The 17,084-nt window shown below is 40.4% G+C and overlaps 1 protein-coding gene across 1 annotated transcript in view; it reads right to left on the minus strand.

Annotated features, from left to right (window-relative positions):
- LOC126184445 (circadian locomoter output cycles protein kaput) overlaps positions 1 to 16,023 on the minus strand; it is an 837,361-nt gene extending 821,338 nt beyond the window's left edge. Inside the window, exon 1 of the mRNA XM_049926836.1 lies at positions 15,843 to 16,023. Coding sequence (XP_049782793.1) covers positions 15,843 to 15,898 — 56 coding nt within the window. The 5' untranslated portion in view covers positions 15,899 to 16,023. The remainder of the gene's footprint in view (positions 1 to 15,842) is intronic.
- Positions 16,024 to 17,084: the final 1,061 nt, after the last annotated feature.

Genomic DNA, 17,084 nt, shown 5'->3' on the forward strand with positions numbered 1-17,084 from the left:
GGATCGCTGTATTAAGAATAAAACTGCAGAGACCAGTGATTGTATGCTGGCCCCTATTTAGACTCTACAATAGGTGCGATTCTTCCTACACGTCGATTAGGGAGTCTGTAAATGGTGTAATGTAACACTGAAACTGGTTGCAAAACCAAATAAAATAATGCTGGAAATTTCGATGACTGAAGCTCTTTTGATTTGATATTTTACATTGAACAGTCGAGGTCCTGCAACAACCTTGAATAAAGATGGACTTACAGAGCATTAAAGAGGATGTTTGCCTCTAATAAGGATAACACAGGCACGATATTTACTGCGGATTTCTAATGTGTCTAGAAACACAGTACCGAAGAAAGCAGTACAAAAGTAACTACACGTTTAAGACATTCGTCCTACAACTACTGTTGAAGAAGTTCTTGCAAAGCAACTTTATGAAAATATAATGCCTTATTCTCGAAAGAAAGACAAAACCTCGGCTACTAACCAATGGGAACTAGATTTGGGCTCTACCAAAACTGCGGTTCAGTGGTTTCGGTGGAGTACATAAGTGATGTAGTAAATGGTAGGATTACCGGTAGCATTGATAGGGAAAGAAACATAAATTATTGTGTCAGAGAGAAACTAGGAGCTGACGACTTCTCATTTTGTTTGTTAAAAAAAAATGGTTCAAATGGCGCTGAGCACTATGGGACTTAACATCTGTGGTCATCAGTCCCCTAGAACTTAGAACTACTTAAACCTACCTAACCTAAGGACATCACACACATCCATGCCCGAGGCAGGATTCGAACCTGCGACCGCAGCAGTCGCGCGTTTTGTTTGTTGGGTACACGTTTAGCACCGCACATTTTTCGGTGTTAGTCCATTCTGTATTTTATATCCTTACAAAACATAAAATGTATTTTATAACTACTACAAATGAGCTGATCGCGTAATTTATGCGCTTGTATGTAACAAAAACAATTTGTTTTGGTGAAAGTACAGTTTACATGCACAAAGAGAAAAAAATCTATATATTTATTGCTGTTATATTGTACTCAATAGGACGTTCTGCATCACGATCAAAGGCAAGAGTTTCGTGTTCTTATTGATAAGTGCGAAGGTTGTTCATGAACAACAGAAAATTTTTATATCAGCTCGAAAGGTATTGAAGTAACGCTTCATACGTTTTTATTTTGCCTCTTCTTTTCATTTCACCTTTTTTCGAGGTAATTGCGTTGTCTAGTGCTATATAATAAATCTGTATCTTTTTTCATTTTTACTAGAACAGCCCTCTGTTTCACGTTACAGATAAACAATTTTGGAATAAAACCTGCACTAAAAATTAACAATTTCAATTGTGCTGTAAATATTGTTTACTTTTAAGTAACAGGCAAAATGATCACGATGCAGAATGAAAATGTTCCGTATGTTACGCAGCCCGTTATATATCTCCACTCAGTTTCTAGGTAGTTCACCGCATCCGGTTTCTAGTGGAAACTAGTAAGACACTGATCGTGTACGCAGACAATGGGATAGAAATGGGGTAACACCCGATAGCTATGGAACACATGTAACGAGGTGGTATCGCCGTTACGATATTTACTGCCCAGGCAACTAGGAAAAGTACCGTAGTCTACGGATGGTTGGTTGATATGGAGGGAAGGGGACCAAACAGCGAGATCATCGGTCCCATCGGACTAGAGAAGGATGGAGAAGGAAGTCGACCGTGTCCTTTCAAAGGAATCATCCCGGCATTTGACTGAAGCGATTTAGGGAAATTACGGTAAAACCTGAATCAGGATGGCCGGTCGCGGGTTTGAACCGTCGTCCTCCCGAATGCCAGCCCAGGGTGCTAACCACTGTGCCAAGTCACTCGGTCTGTAGTCTACGCTTTCTTATGGTAGGCTTCGGTATTTTTACAACTCTAATGAAACACGTCGTGTCGTTTTGTGAGTATGTTTTTAGTCTCGCATCTACCTTATGGCGTGGTTACACGAGAGAATGCGTACTATACGAACGTCTCCTTCCAAATGTGAAGTGTAGTGCAGGTTCTGTGCTGATTTGGTCTTGCTATTTCGTAGTTTTCTGAGAACGTTGAGGTAACACTGCGAGAAAAGGTAACCGGTAAGGTTATTAAGACTCTTTTGGGCGAGAAAGTTTGTTCAACGACGCGGGCGTTGTACCCAGCAGGGGACTGCACCTTACCGCGTGCATAAATGTCAAAGGACAGTTTTACGAGCATGAGGATGCGATGACTCGCCTTCCCTAGATACCACGTAAACCGCGTTTGTCTACTGCTGAGTCATTGCCGTCTTTATGGCGAAACTTATTAAGGACTGTTTGCTGCCGTTCGACGGCTCTCAAAGAATTAGATCACCAGCTTTGCGAGGGTTGGTACAAACTGGTGTACATTGACCCATTCAGGATTTATATGTAGCGCCTCCAGCAAAATTCAGACTATTTCTGGATAAGATGGCGGCCTTATACCGTATTAAGTCGATACTCATATTACGTCAAGCAGTTGATCTCGTAATTCTTACGTTGGTAGTGTGTAAACAAAGTGGCCATCAACCCGGAGGCTAGTTTGAATATGGCATTGCTTTGCTGGGCACTGTCCTCTCTGAAGCCGTAAGCAGTACTTTCCATCGTCCTGTGAAACTGCTCTTCCGAGCACTTACTGCAGTACACAGTGGAACCCAAACACAACGCACTACAAGGGATAAAAATAACTTTAAGCATCAGAACGAAATCGAATCTCGAACTTTTCCATCGGAGGTTCGAAACCCGCGCAACCATCAGGTTACTTATTTCTCTGACAATTATTTAACGGCCGACCGGGGTGGCCGAGCGGTTCTAGGCGCTTCAGTCTGGAACCGCGTGACCGCTACGGTCGCAGGTTCGAATCCTGCCTCGGGCATGGCTGTGTGTGATGTCCTTAGGTTAGTTAGGTTTAAGTAGTTCTAAGTTCTAGGGGACTGATGACCTCAGATGTGAAGTCCCATAGTGCTCAGAGCCATTTGAACCATTTTTTTAATTATTTAACGGCATATCCCTTCTGAGGTAAGATTAAAAATTAGTAATATAGTGACAAACGCCTTTTTATTCTATTGTGAAACCGGCACCAGTTAGTTATATTAACACTGCTTGTAACGGATGAATGCGACAAAGAAAAAATTTAAAACTGTCGATGGGCAGAAACAGGAAAGTGAATTAGACTATCACTGATGATAGTTCTGTATTAAATGCAGCACGTGCCTGGTACTGAACTAAGTTGGTTATTCCTTGAACAGCTGACTGATATCATTAAATAATGCCATATTAACGACAGAAAAGTTCTTCGATGCGAAGTTTTAGGATAACAAGATACGAGGTTTACGGCAGCATGTTTAAAACTAGCCATATATGCACTTTAGCTAAGAACTCGATTTCCCCTGTTAATTCTGGTAGAGCTGTCGACCAAGGATGTCGGCGTGGAGGAAAGCAATGTGGTGAGATTTTCTGAGGTACAGTGTCTTTCGAAAGATGATGGTGCATCACTGCTTTGAGGAATTTTCCCTTAAACCCCGATAAGGCCGCCCCCCTCCCACTATCATACTAACACATTCAAGACATTAAGGGGTGCAGGGGTGACACTTTTCACTTCGGAAGATATTCTTCACTCATCACTTAAGGAAATACAACTGAAGTAGAGAGACTAATGGACTAGTGGATTCAGAGCAGGAGAGTCTTTCAGTCTGTTTACAACGCCAAATCGTATCATTGTGCGACATTAATTCAGTGGAGGGAACGTTGTTCTTTTTGGCAGAGGATTACGTTGCACATTATTGTTCGTGGTTCATGGAAATTTTTTGGAAATTTGTGGTAAGTTCCTATGGGATCGAACTGCTGAGCTCATCGGTCCCTAGGCTTACGCACTACTTAATTTAACTTAAAGTAACTTATATTAAGGACAACATACACACCCATGCTCGAGGGAGGACTCGAACCTCCGACGGAGGGAGCCGCGCGTACCGTGGCAAGGCACCCAAGATCGCGCGGCTACACCGCGCGGCCGTGTTGCATGGGAATGACTAAGATATCCAAAAGTGACGCTATCCTATCGAACACTGCTACAGACAACAAAGTCTCACTTTCTCCCACAGTATTCTAAACAAGTTACAAAAAAAAGTGTTTTTTCAAGGTGAGGACACCTCTTTCCGAGCACGGAAATCACGAGATACAAATGGATGAATGATTGCTACCTACTTCGCTTTAAGAGTCGAAACATATGACGCCCGAAATTCACTCGGAGATGGTACGTGAAACAATGCCTCCCTTGGGTCGCAGAGGCAGTTGCAAGACCCGTCGGAAACGGGAGTAGACAGTTGGATCATCCATCGCGCCGTTTGTTCTAACTAACAATCAGCAACAACATATTTGATCGTGACAATATTTCAGTATGTCAAGAATTTGTGCCAAATACTTTGTAGCTACTGAGTTCCTATCGTATATTATTGATTCTGCGTTGTTCTAGCATGTCAAGACTGGACTAAACGGTTGTCAAGGGATGAAGAACTCTGTCAGGTATGGGCATGTAATGTTCCCGGCTGTCAGAAGATATTTGATTTCTTTGTTTGGAGGGAGACGAGATGGGCTAACAAAAGTGGAAACTGTTTAAAATGTGAGATAAATGTGTGTACATAGCGAAACGTTTCCAGTATCCGTTGTAACATCGAGTACAAACATTCTATTTACCATAAAAAATAAAAGAAGAAAATAAAAACGCTTTTAGATCAATGTACAGGTTTAGTGAAGAAACGACCCAGGTGATGGCTATTGTGCTGTGCGGTTATGGGATTCTCCCAGTTGGACTGCACATGAAGGTCAGATTTTGAGGTCTTGTAGACATCAAGGTCATTACATTTGTAGTAATAACAACGACGGAGGAAGAAAGTAACCGTGACTCCGTTCCAGCATTCACCTGAAATGATTTAGGGAATTCACGTAAAACCTAAATCAATACAGCCGCATAGATTTTTACCCCAAAAAAAGAGCAGGTATGTTATTCGGGTCGCACAAGCTGACTAATGTTTTCATTGCAAAAGCCGTTATCTGTAACACTCAAAATAGACATAAAAAACTACTCTATTGCAAAAAATATTTCAGAACTTTTTCTGTACGTCGGTCTTCAAACAGTGCATTACCTTCGATCAGAGACATACCTATGACGGTGAGAAAATTTAAATCTTAGTTCGTTCATCAACAGTCTGGATTTGTATTCAGGAAACCTACATCTCTATTTACATTGTTGTCGATAGCGCATTAAACTGGGTCTTCCCTCATACTGCAAGAAGAATTCTATTTTTACTAACCCCAAAACTTACACTGGGCATTTTTGCTTTCAAATTGGGAACCTCATTCAAAAGCCCTAGTTCCAGAAAGATCAGAAATCGAAAAAAAGATTTGAGGACAGAATTATAAAATGTAACAGATTATTTCGAACTTATATGTCATAACAGCATCATATCCAAGAGCGGAAAACGCAGTATTGTGAGTGTTGTACTTACACCAAGAACGTGCTTCCGGCTTAGAACGACAATTAACAATGACTATCAAACCTGTAGACGACGTTTGACGTCGCAAAACAAATAAATTTCAGTATAAGTGCAGCTGTATTCAGTTTGTATTTATCAAATAATTATTTATTATTAGATAATATGGTGATGTCCCTATTCCACAACATGATGAGGGACCACTGGATTAGCACGTAAGTGGAGAAATAATGACAAAAGCACTCGGATTGTAGTTCCATGTTCACCAATGAAGTAGGAGACACACGCATGCAGAATTTAAAGTAATTAATACCACTGGAAATGTTCTACATTTTGATAACCCATTCATACCTCCTTATAAACTTTAATAATATTAACACGCCCCATTATCGACTACCGTGATTTCTAGACGAATCTTTTTTTTTTATTTTTTTTTTAACTATGGAAATAACAGACGTCCCTCGTCTTCAGTTGAAGACACGGCTTCGTATAACACCTTCAAAGACTTTGCGTATGTCGAACAACTGTAAGACGAAATTGTGTAATACTTACACGGCGTGATCCTGTTTTATACGGAAGAACTGTAATTTAAGCAGATTACCGATAACTCTAACAGAAAAAGTAATCATCAAGAGTTAATATTTAGCACTGTTTAATTTTGCATAGAAAATTTGCACCTCTGGGAACTCATAATCATTTGGTGACATTTACGATGTGCCAAGTCGTAAATGATATACAAATCGCCACCATAACTGTACCGACGGTTAAACCAGGTACATTTGGATGGATTCTGACATTACGTACGAAGAATTCTGGGCCAGATCTGTTATTAATAGTTACATGTCACGGAAGCACGAAGGATGACCGAAATCTGATAATGATTAAAGTTAGAGTCATTTGAAACAGATATAACTGTACTACCTCGGAGTACGGGACCTCATCATCATCATCACAAAAACTTTAGCCACTCTGATGTATGGTGGAAGCATTTACACCAAGTCGCGAAATCCACGATCGGCGATGCTAAGATGTTCAACACTTTGATCAGGAAACCGCGAAAGAATATAAATGCAGCATGAAAAAAAAAATTATAAAGATAGAAAAAGATCTAATGGTTTATTTAAATTCCATGAAAATAACACGCTTAACACGTTAGGCGTGTCATAAAGATTAGCGCAGTAAGAAAAAAAGTATTATTCCTCTGCCTTACTGGATGTTACGAGTAAGTCGTTAACTTTATGTGTCAATTTCTCGTCAGTCTAGATCCGTCTCGTATTATGTATTGACACAAGATAGGCATAGTTAAGACTATAACAGAGTCTGCCAAAACATAGAAGAAAAACTAAACACTGTGAAACTCCACAATATCACGGAAAAGTAGGACTACATATTTTAATATACATATTTGTACTATATCGCCCTATAACTTACAAAGTGGGAAATAATTTGAGGCAGATTTCGTCTATAACTCATCTAAATATTAGACTATTGTTTACTGATATTGTTTGCCACAAATGAAACAAAGGAAATTGGAGAAACAACGTAACGAATATCAGTACATAAATATTTTGATTTTGATATTCAATTCTTTTATTTAGACACGTGTTATTGGAACGATAATGACGGTAATCCTTTTATCTTTCGGCTTCTCTGGTACTGACTCAACTGCATTCTGATAAGAGCTATTGATCTAGAGAAGAAACACCAGTCTGCGGCAAAGTTTTCATTTATTTCGAGTGTTATGATTTAAAAGTATTTGTTCCTGTTTTGTTCGATAAGGTAAACATAACTGTTTTGAATTGCTACAAGTGAGTTATATAAAACTGTAAAAGCAAATGAAGACGTGCATGAAAGGTTGAAGTTCGTCACAGGTCTCTTAGCAAAGTTCAAAACAATTATTGTCGGTATGTTGTATGGATATCAGACGGCAATAATTGCACACTACTAACACACTTTAAGCGGAACAGCAAGAAATTTTATAGAAGCCCCATAAAAGCATTCGACATACCACAGCGATGGACTACGTGACTATTTTTGTGAGTTCTTCAAAAAACGTTCATTTGTATTTATGTCATGCGGTAGCGGATGATGTCTGGCAGAAGTGATGACAAGTTGGCACTAGCGAAGTGACGACAAGGTGGCACTAGCGAAGTGACAGTAAGGCCAGACCATTTGTTTTTCGTCCCGCGTAGCTTCCCAGTACTAGTGCTGCGAACTCGCAGAAGGAATGGTAAGATCGGCAATGCGAGCTGCCGGGGAAAACATCGTCGGCTGGTACGACGCAGCTTACAGACGCTAGCACAGCCGAGCAGGTATCGAACCGCCCGTGAGTCACCGCACAGAAATTCACACACCAAACGGAAGGCAAGTAACAACGGACGTAAATAATTCTGGAAACTGTTAAAGCAGCACCTTAAAACAACTTTTTAAAACATAGTACGCCTGTACGGCATTCTGTAAGCTTTGAAAATACGTATTATGACGGCAGAAGAAATCCGTTTTGCATCCCAGAGACTGGTGATAATGTTATCTTCAAATATTCAGAACAAATTCAACAAAATTTATTACCTTCTGGCTTCCGAACCGCGAAGGATCACCTGAGAATGTTTCACAGAAATGGTTATGTTTTAGTCCGTGAAATTTGTTCTTTTGCTTCTTTATTGGTGCCATTTTTGCTTCATAAGAGTTATATTACTTTGCGTTAACAAGACGTGTCTTCACTATTAGGTACACTAGCGAAATTTACAAATGATGACCCCGCAAATTAAAAACTGTTTCTAGCCATATTCAAAGCGTATCCTACACAACAGCTCTCGTATTGCATAGACAGTTAAAGATATAGAAACAAAGTTTTTGGCAAGTGATAGGACGCTACAGATTATTTTACTCTATGGTTCAGATTACGAAACAACAACTTTTTATGTCAAATGCAATGTTGCAATTTTTTAAGGACATTCAAGAACCTTTGCAAAAAAGGAGTACTGTGATATACCATTCGTTTGCGTCTGTAGTTAAAAAAAAACTCGCCGGCAGAGCGCAGTTTCATGTCTACTACCGAATACACACATGTTAACAGGTTGAAAGAGTAGTGAGTCGACACATTTCCGCGTCATATTTAATACATTTCCCGGATAATTGTACGAAGAGTTTTGCTTCAAACACTGATTTCTCAACCATCGAATGGCAGTAAAAATTACATCGTCCCGTTTGGAAAAAAAGGACACATAATTGCTTACGTGTTTAGGCACATAATACGAGTACTTAAGTATAAACAAACAAAAAAATATTAACCTCTTTGAGTAATATCGCATAACTTGCAGAAAAGTCGTTTCCACTTCTTACAACGTTTCAGAAATATTGTTGCTGTCCATGTAGTGTAGACAGCATGTAACTGCAAATGAGAATGACGTGTGGTTTTCGTCGGTTAGTTATTCAGGATTTAAATGTAACTGAAATCAATTCGGCGCTCTTAAAATGATTGGCGGAAGGTGTTGGGGACAACATTTAACATGTTTGCGAAAATGAAAAACAGTCATTTGATATTTCAGAAGAATAAATTATAAGAGAAACACACGCTCTCTCTCTCTCTCTCTCTCTCTCTCTCTCTCTCACACACACACACACACACACACAAACGCTTGCGCACGTGCACACACACAGGCGCAGTACAAAACGTTTTAGAAGGAAGGAAGGAAGACGAAGGTTGAGCGTCATTAGGACAGGGCATGAGTTCACAAACGCAGTGAATCCAATCTTTGTCATCGTACCTATAGCCAGTGCATAATTATTTCTGACGAAATAAAACCAAGGTTATTTCACGGCGCGCGCACAGCAGAGTTGGATAAGGATATCGTAAGAGACCCTCCTCTCCAGGCAGAATGCTTAACGAGACATTTAGTATCTGCGGAAGAGGACGCGGGCCATTTGTAGAATGGCCTCGCTGCTTGCGTTTCTTCACTTATGCGACAACCGGAACCCCTGCTTCGCATCATTTTTATTACCAGCGTCAGAAATGATTAAAATGCAACCTCCGGCAATTACATTCATGTGGTACGTCCCACACTGTTTAACATATCTACAATTTATCCCATGAAGCGACCGCAGGATTTTGTTTGTTTATCTATTTTCTGAGGTTTCGTGGGTTCATCTGAGTCAAAGCTCCCCGTTTATGGAACGAATAAATTCACGTACAGTTCACAGAATGCTGATTAAAAAACAGAAAACACCAGATTCGTGACAGTAATCATATACGTGAAACGCAATAAAGGGATCTGCTCTACTAGAAGGAAATGCTGTAGAGAATGAAAAGAGCTCAATCATTATATTCAGATACCTACGTCCGATGTTTATCACTATCACTTTTTATTACTATTCAGTGCCTACATTAATGATACCTACGAAACAGTGCTCATCTTTTTATAAATATATAACGAAGTGACACATTCGTGCAATTCGGTTTTTCATCTAGTTTTCAATGTGTAAATGCGGCAGCTATTTTTGAGTGAGTCTTACTATTACCTACAAATCCTTCAGTGGATATGTATACTGTCTTGGCTTAGTTCCAGAAAATACGATGCCAAAGGACATAATAGTTTGAAAATAATAAAACCAAACAATCTACCGCGTATCAAATTACCGTGTAGGTGAACAGCACAGATGATTAGTTTCTGGATAAGATACTAAATGTGATACTTCCAAAAACGTTTTCCTTTTATCGTCAGTCCCAGAAATTTAAAATAACTGGATGATTCTTTCATCATGTAGCAATAATAAAATGTTGCCTTTACAAGAGCTATGTGACATAAACTTTACGTACCTTGTTTTAATGCATTTAAGAAACAATCTATTGTCATTAAAATTCTTGTATCTGTGAGAAGTCACAGCCTCCAGATGTTTAATAAACGTAAACATGGTCCATACTAGGCTGTAATGCGATTTTTATTTAATTGTGCGATTAACTAATTTCAACTACGTATCATTGTCAAGCACATTTGTAACATCTGTACTTTAAGTCATTTTCAAATCATTCTTAATTACAAGTAAAAATGACAGAATATAGCTATTTTTTATTTGTAACTAGAAGTGATTTTAAAATGACATGAAGTACACATGTTACAAATGTGCTTGACAATGACACGTAGTCGAAATTAGCTAATCGCACGATTAAATTAGAATCGCATTACAGCCCACTACGGATCATGTTTACGTTTATTAAAAATCTGTTGTCTATAAGCCAGTTAGTGATTTTATCTACTCTGCTTGCTCAAGCAGTTACATTAAATTCAATGTATGCTACAGGACAACAATGAAGTGACTGTCATTTGTAATGAAAGATGATTGATATGTATCTAGAAAAGCAGTGGACCATGCCGCTGCAGGTGTAAATCATCCGTCATGAGTGGGTCTGTAGTTCCGGAAAAATTATCAACGCATCATAAATAGAAAACGTAGAGGGCTACGCTAGCGGAAGGGTCTGAAGCGCTAAAAGGCCGAATAATTCATTCGCAACACTTCCTCGTTAGGTGGTAATTTCAGATAAAAACCCTGCAATCCGCGCATTGTTCCTACCACGCTACCTTAACGTTATAATACGCAGAAATATAAACTAATTACATAAATTATAGCTGTAAGTTGGTTTTTTATTTACAGTGTGTCAAAGAAAAAAGTGAACCCCTTGGCTAGATTTGTTTAAAAAGCGATCCTGAAAATTTCATACGTGTATACTGTCATTTTTGTTCACAACAAATACATAAAACATCGACATCTATGTCCAGGAAAATATGAAGCAAAATGTTATTAGTGCATGATCCCCGAATAGCCATGCAGTATTACTCTGAAGTGTCGTTGTAAAATTTCGCCAAGAATCGTACCTTCAAAGAAAATCAAAGAAACCGCGACAATAGTTGCTCCAGAAGGAATTAGCAACGCCGTATTTCTGTTACATCAAAACATAAAACGTCTGTGGCATACAGATCGTTTTGTAACAGAGGTTAATCCACTGAATTCAACATAGCACATTCACATTAAAATCCTGTTAGAATTGCGTTTATAATCTCAGAATGGCTATCGCAATCCCGCTTCACATCAATGAAAGGGAAGCGTATCTAACAAAGAGTTTTCTCCGTATTTTGACATTCAGATATAGTCAGGCAGGAGAAATAATGAAAGAAAAAAACATGAACACCGCTGATAGAGGAATGATGAGGAATCGAAACATAACCTGACCGAAAGAGACTAACCACTTAAATAAACATTTGAAAGAGTTCATGTAATTGTACCAAAGCAACTAATTAACATAATGCAAATAAAAAAAGTTAATCTGTTTCAATATGTAAAGATTTAACAGTAGATAAATTCCGTTAGTCATGGCTGCAGGATGGTACAGTTTTAGGAGTTGGTTCATTTCTTACTAAATGACTCGTAACTGGCATTTGGGGATAAACATTTAGGGGTACTGGGAGGTCGTCTTGATTGCATCGTACATCGTGTTTTTACTGAAATTGTTTCAAAATGCTTGATAGTGTAATGTTGTTACTTCCAAAATTGCGGGTTTAAACGCTGCGTTGTTGGCGAGAGTTCAGCCCCATCCGTTATCATTAGTGCAAGAGACAGTAAGTGACGCATTACGCATCCCGAATGGAAATCAGAGACAACTGTACATCCTATTAGCTATTCACTAAGGAAGGCTATTCAAAACACTTATATTTTCTACGTGTGCCAGTTAGTCGAAATGTGTGCCCCAAGATTCCCAAGATCTGCCCACACATTATTGGTGTGGATTGTATTTGATCTTTCAGGGACGACTTAATGTAACGAATATAGTGCGCTTCTCCACTTCCACTCCCCAGTAAAAGCCGAGTACCACATCTATAGTCTGATTAGTCATGATGGGTAGATTATATCTTAGACATTCTAAATTTATGGCGTCAAGTATTGCAATAATCAACTCGAATGTCGGTTCGAGCAGAACAGGGATTTAGGTGGCATCGTTCAATAGGGGCTAGTGTGTCTGTGTCTTCCCCAGCACATGATCTCACTCACCCAAACAGATATGGATGGAGCGACTGCTTAGATAGAAAGCTGCTACTGTATTTTGTCAAACAGAAACCAACTGTTACGAGAAGACGTGCGGCTAACTGAATTACTAGCCCGACAACTAGCCGCCAAAGGCGCCGACCCAAACCGATTTTGTTCCTCAGGTACGACAGTCCGTGCTTTGTTGCAACAAATAAGCTTCGTATCAACTGCGCTTCCGGAGCAGAAGATTATCAAGACATATGTATTCTTCCATACGATGTGATCAACTGCTTACACAGTCAATGGCACATGATTGTCATTAACATACGACTTTTGCGTGGATCTGATAACATGTGAACATCTCAGACGTCACGAATCACTGCATCAGTATTCTGTCCTGAAGAATACGACCAATACTCTGTCACTATGTGTTATTGCTTACTTTTACGCTTTTAAATTACAGAACACTCCAAACCAACGCAGCACATCGTGTGGCAGATCTGGGTCCGTAACTAATGGGTCCCATTACTCACTCAGGTTATTCATTGATTCGGACATACTCCCTGGCTTACACAGGGAACTGCACTGTAGCAAAATAACGGGAACTACTGCACTTTTAGAATACCACGAAATAGCTTTTTCTTGGCTGCAGGTCACGTATTTTTTTTAGTCACCACCATGAATTACACATTGTCTTTAGATTCCAATTAAAGTCGTAGACTCAGCTAAGGCATCACCAAAAAGTTTTTCATAAGCCTTCTTTATGTGGATATTTTCAGCACAATTGTGATGCAAATAATGATTGCTGCACTTCTGATCTCTAACGAGATAGTCTAAATGTCGTTTAAATTGTAGGAAAAAAATGAAAAGAGATTATATTCTGCTACGTAAATGATAGTGTGGTGAACGCTAATAACTTATAGCTGGTATTAGATTCGAGGGTGAATTATTTACTTGACTAGTAACGGATGAATACTGATTGGTGCAGAACCGATTCTCTTCGAAATGTTCCGCAAATATTTACTGTATCGCATCACTGACTGCTAATTGCTTTATGTATCACATGATTGTATTTCATTGTTTGCCAAAGAAGCAGGAAATCTTGTTTGCGTACAGTGGCGGTTTTGCAGGAAAGCTCGAGTGAAAATCGCCGGCTTAAACGCTTCTGTGGAACATAAATTGTAGTACTCATTAACAGTTATTAATATGAAGTACCTACTGCGGGGTATAATCTTCTCGACTATTGGTAGAAGTACAAGATGTAAAAATGTAATATTTCTTGAAACGTTAACATACTAACTGATCCAAAATTAATTTTGTAACTAATGAAATGTAAAATTCGTCCGGTAGCAGAGGACATTAGTCAGTTAATTCACGACAGCATCAGCGAAGTGGAATATGGGCGTTGTTGGAAATGTTTCGAGTTAGTCAGTACGCCACCGCCACCCATATCTGCATGCAGAAGAGACTTCCACTCATCGGAAAATACCCTACTTTAAGACCCCGAACAGTAGGTGACCAGTTCAAAAAAGAATCATTAATTGAGACGCTCGGATGAATGTCAGGAATCTGTGACTCACGTGATAATAGTTCTTCATTTTCCAGCCTCATCGCGTAGATGTTACACGCTACCTAATGACAGACATGCTTCTCACAAAAGCCCCCTGCTATGATTACTTCTCGGCAAACAGTAATCGATGAGATATGGTTATTGGTACCCGGGAACCTAAGATGGCTAATAATCAATGGGCATTATGCAAGAAGTGTTCCCCGCTCAACACTGACCTCGGCGTGAGAGAAAGACTGGCCATTCCCTGCCGGGGAGTACACCTCCGATATCCCAACTCAGCTACTTTTCCCGAAGATACATTTTTACTAAAATCGATGGATTCTTCTTGTGTCACCGCCGATGCCTCAGTTCAAAAATTAATAAGCACACTAGTACTTGAAATGGTACGTGCGAACACAATTTGGTGCAACAATAATTTGACAGTAACGACTCATCGATACATCGGCATTCTGTTAAATATTAATGCACATACAATATTTCCGTAAAACTGCAATTTACAGATTTCTTGACCAAACTTAGCAGATCCCTGGCGTCCACTGGGATAGACGACTCTAATTTAAAATAACACCTGGCGTAATAAAATCTTTTATATTTTTTCTGTATAAATCCGAAATAATAACTGAAACGTTTCAAAGCAATTTATGTATTATGATTATTCAAACAGCGCTAATATCACTAACTGATCTAAAAAAAAAAAGCACCCGAGAAATTGTTATTGCGGCTACGAGAATGTCCGATCCGCTAATGGATTCCAATAGTGCAGTGTAATTGAATAAATTACGATTTTACAAACGCTTTCATAGAACGACGTTTCCATCGAATACGTGCTAATATTTAAAACGAAGTTACGTCCTTCACACTAATTATTTATTTATGAATTCAAATCGATCTGGAGCAATTTTGTTTCATAACTTTACGATGGATAAATATTCCGAGAGTCGAAGTAATTAGTCCAGGCAGTTCCATTATCGTGGAGGCGCTTTTTCTGGTCTCTGGCATTTCATTATCCAGAAATGGCGTAGCCTCAAGAGAGTAAGTGCCCAGTGACTAGCGAAAAACTTCCACCCTCTAAAACATTGCACGTGCCATGGGATACAGAAGAGGTACCAATTACAACGTAGTATACTCACGTAAATTAGAAAACTCCGCTATTGTCAATGTGCGTTTGGTAAATGGCTTACTCTACGTAAAATATGTCCCTGCTGTAGGTCACACTGGAGAGAATTTTAATTTTTCTTCCAGCACAAATCGATTGTATCAGTACGAATGGAAGATCGAGGCAGTTGTACCACTCTGGAGAATGGAATTCTGGGATGAAGCACTGAGAACAGGAGTGCGTCAGTCCTGAAGGGGTTGTAGTGACTTCTAACACAAAAAGAAGGTTAGCAGATACTTCCAAAAAATATACAGTTCGTTCACTGCGAGCATATATTTAACCTATATCATTCGAGAACCAGACACAGTTCACGCCAAACAACGTGTTATTATTTCTGGCTCAGTCGTATCAGATACGGATAACAGCCCACGTAGAGTCATATAATCTCTGTAGTGGCCGACGAGACGTGAGAGGAGCATAGAGAGGCGAGACGCGTGTAATTCCCCAGGCGTTCGACAAAGTAGCCGTTCTAGAGGCTCAGCCGGCGGGTCCACGCAACGTCGGCAGCTGCGGGAAGGGAAAGAGTGTCCAGCCGGCGTCACGCGAAGGCTATCAGCTGACGAGCGCGAGCACGTGAGGACGCAGCACGCACCTCTTGCCGTTGCGCCGTCGCCGCTTGGTGGCGTACACCGTCCCCAGCTGGCTCATGGCGTGTTGGTCAGCGCCAGCGCCCGCAGCCGAGAAGGCGGCGCATTGGCTCGCAGTGGGTGCCGCGAGGAACTCCGTGGTGGCTGCGTCCCTAGCACATGCCGGCTGGCGACGTGCCGCCTGGCGCGCTGCCCGCACACTACTGGGCAGGCGCGCACGCCGCCGCGACGCCGCCCCCCACCCCGCGCCCAGCCGCCGCGCGCATGCGCGGGCCGCCGCCGCGGGACACGCCCCCCGCGCCGTCGCCGCCGCGATGGCGCCAGCGGCAGCGCGCGCCGGGCCGCCAGTCGGCACCAAGCTCTCGGCCGAGGCGACTCCTCGCTCTGTACTCTCCAACGGGCACGACAGTCTGCGTTAGGCCACGTAGGCTATTACAGCTTCTTCTTATTGATTGTGTCGGTCCTTCCATGCTTCCCTTAATCATTCCGGTCCTCACGCCTTTTTGACAAAACGAGTGTTGTCAACATCATCTAACAAGGGGAAGGCCTCAGACACGGCCAACCGATTCGGCTCAAATTTGGCAGGTCGCTTGTGTAGAACCTAAAACGAAGGAATCTAAGATATTTTGGGTCAACACCCCCGCGTTTTTGAGAAAATCATCCCTAAAGGTTATGACGAGCAGTCGACCCAAAATTGGCGGCATCGATAGATAATTGTAAATAGAGCATTTTTCATCATCAGTCCGAAAACGCATGCTTTTCCAAAAATCGAGCTACGAAACTTTTACAGCTGCAGCTTCTGTACCCACATGGTAAACGTTTTTCGTTGACAACACCGATAGCGCAACGGACCGGCTCCGTGTGTTCGGTCAGAGAGCCGGTTGGCCTCTTTAACCCTTTCATGGATAACATTCATTTTTTACAAATTTTTAAAATATTAAGGTGATAACAGTTTCTTTTCAGACCCATTATTATATTTCCACCACCAAAATATTTTTTTAAGTTCTCCATTTTTTCACAACAGGAAGTGGGACACACATGTCTCATGAACCAACGCAAGATACCTTTTCTGCTGACTGACTGATTTTGTAATTTTATTTTTTTTGCCATAAACAGGATTTTGCAGAGAATAAAATAACTACAAATTATACATGCATGTAATCTTTTTATTTGTGTAGAGCCAGTATAAAAAATATTCATTACATTTCAGTTTTCATGATACATGATCAATACTTACAAAACTTTAC

Source organism: Schistocerca cancellata, chromosome 4 (genome assembly GCF_023864275.1).
Source record: "Schistocerca cancellata isolate TAMUIC-IGC-003103 chromosome 4, iqSchCanc2.1, whole genome shotgun sequence".
Taxonomy (NCBI): domain Eukaryota; kingdom Metazoa; phylum Arthropoda; class Insecta; order Orthoptera; family Acrididae; genus Schistocerca; species Schistocerca cancellata.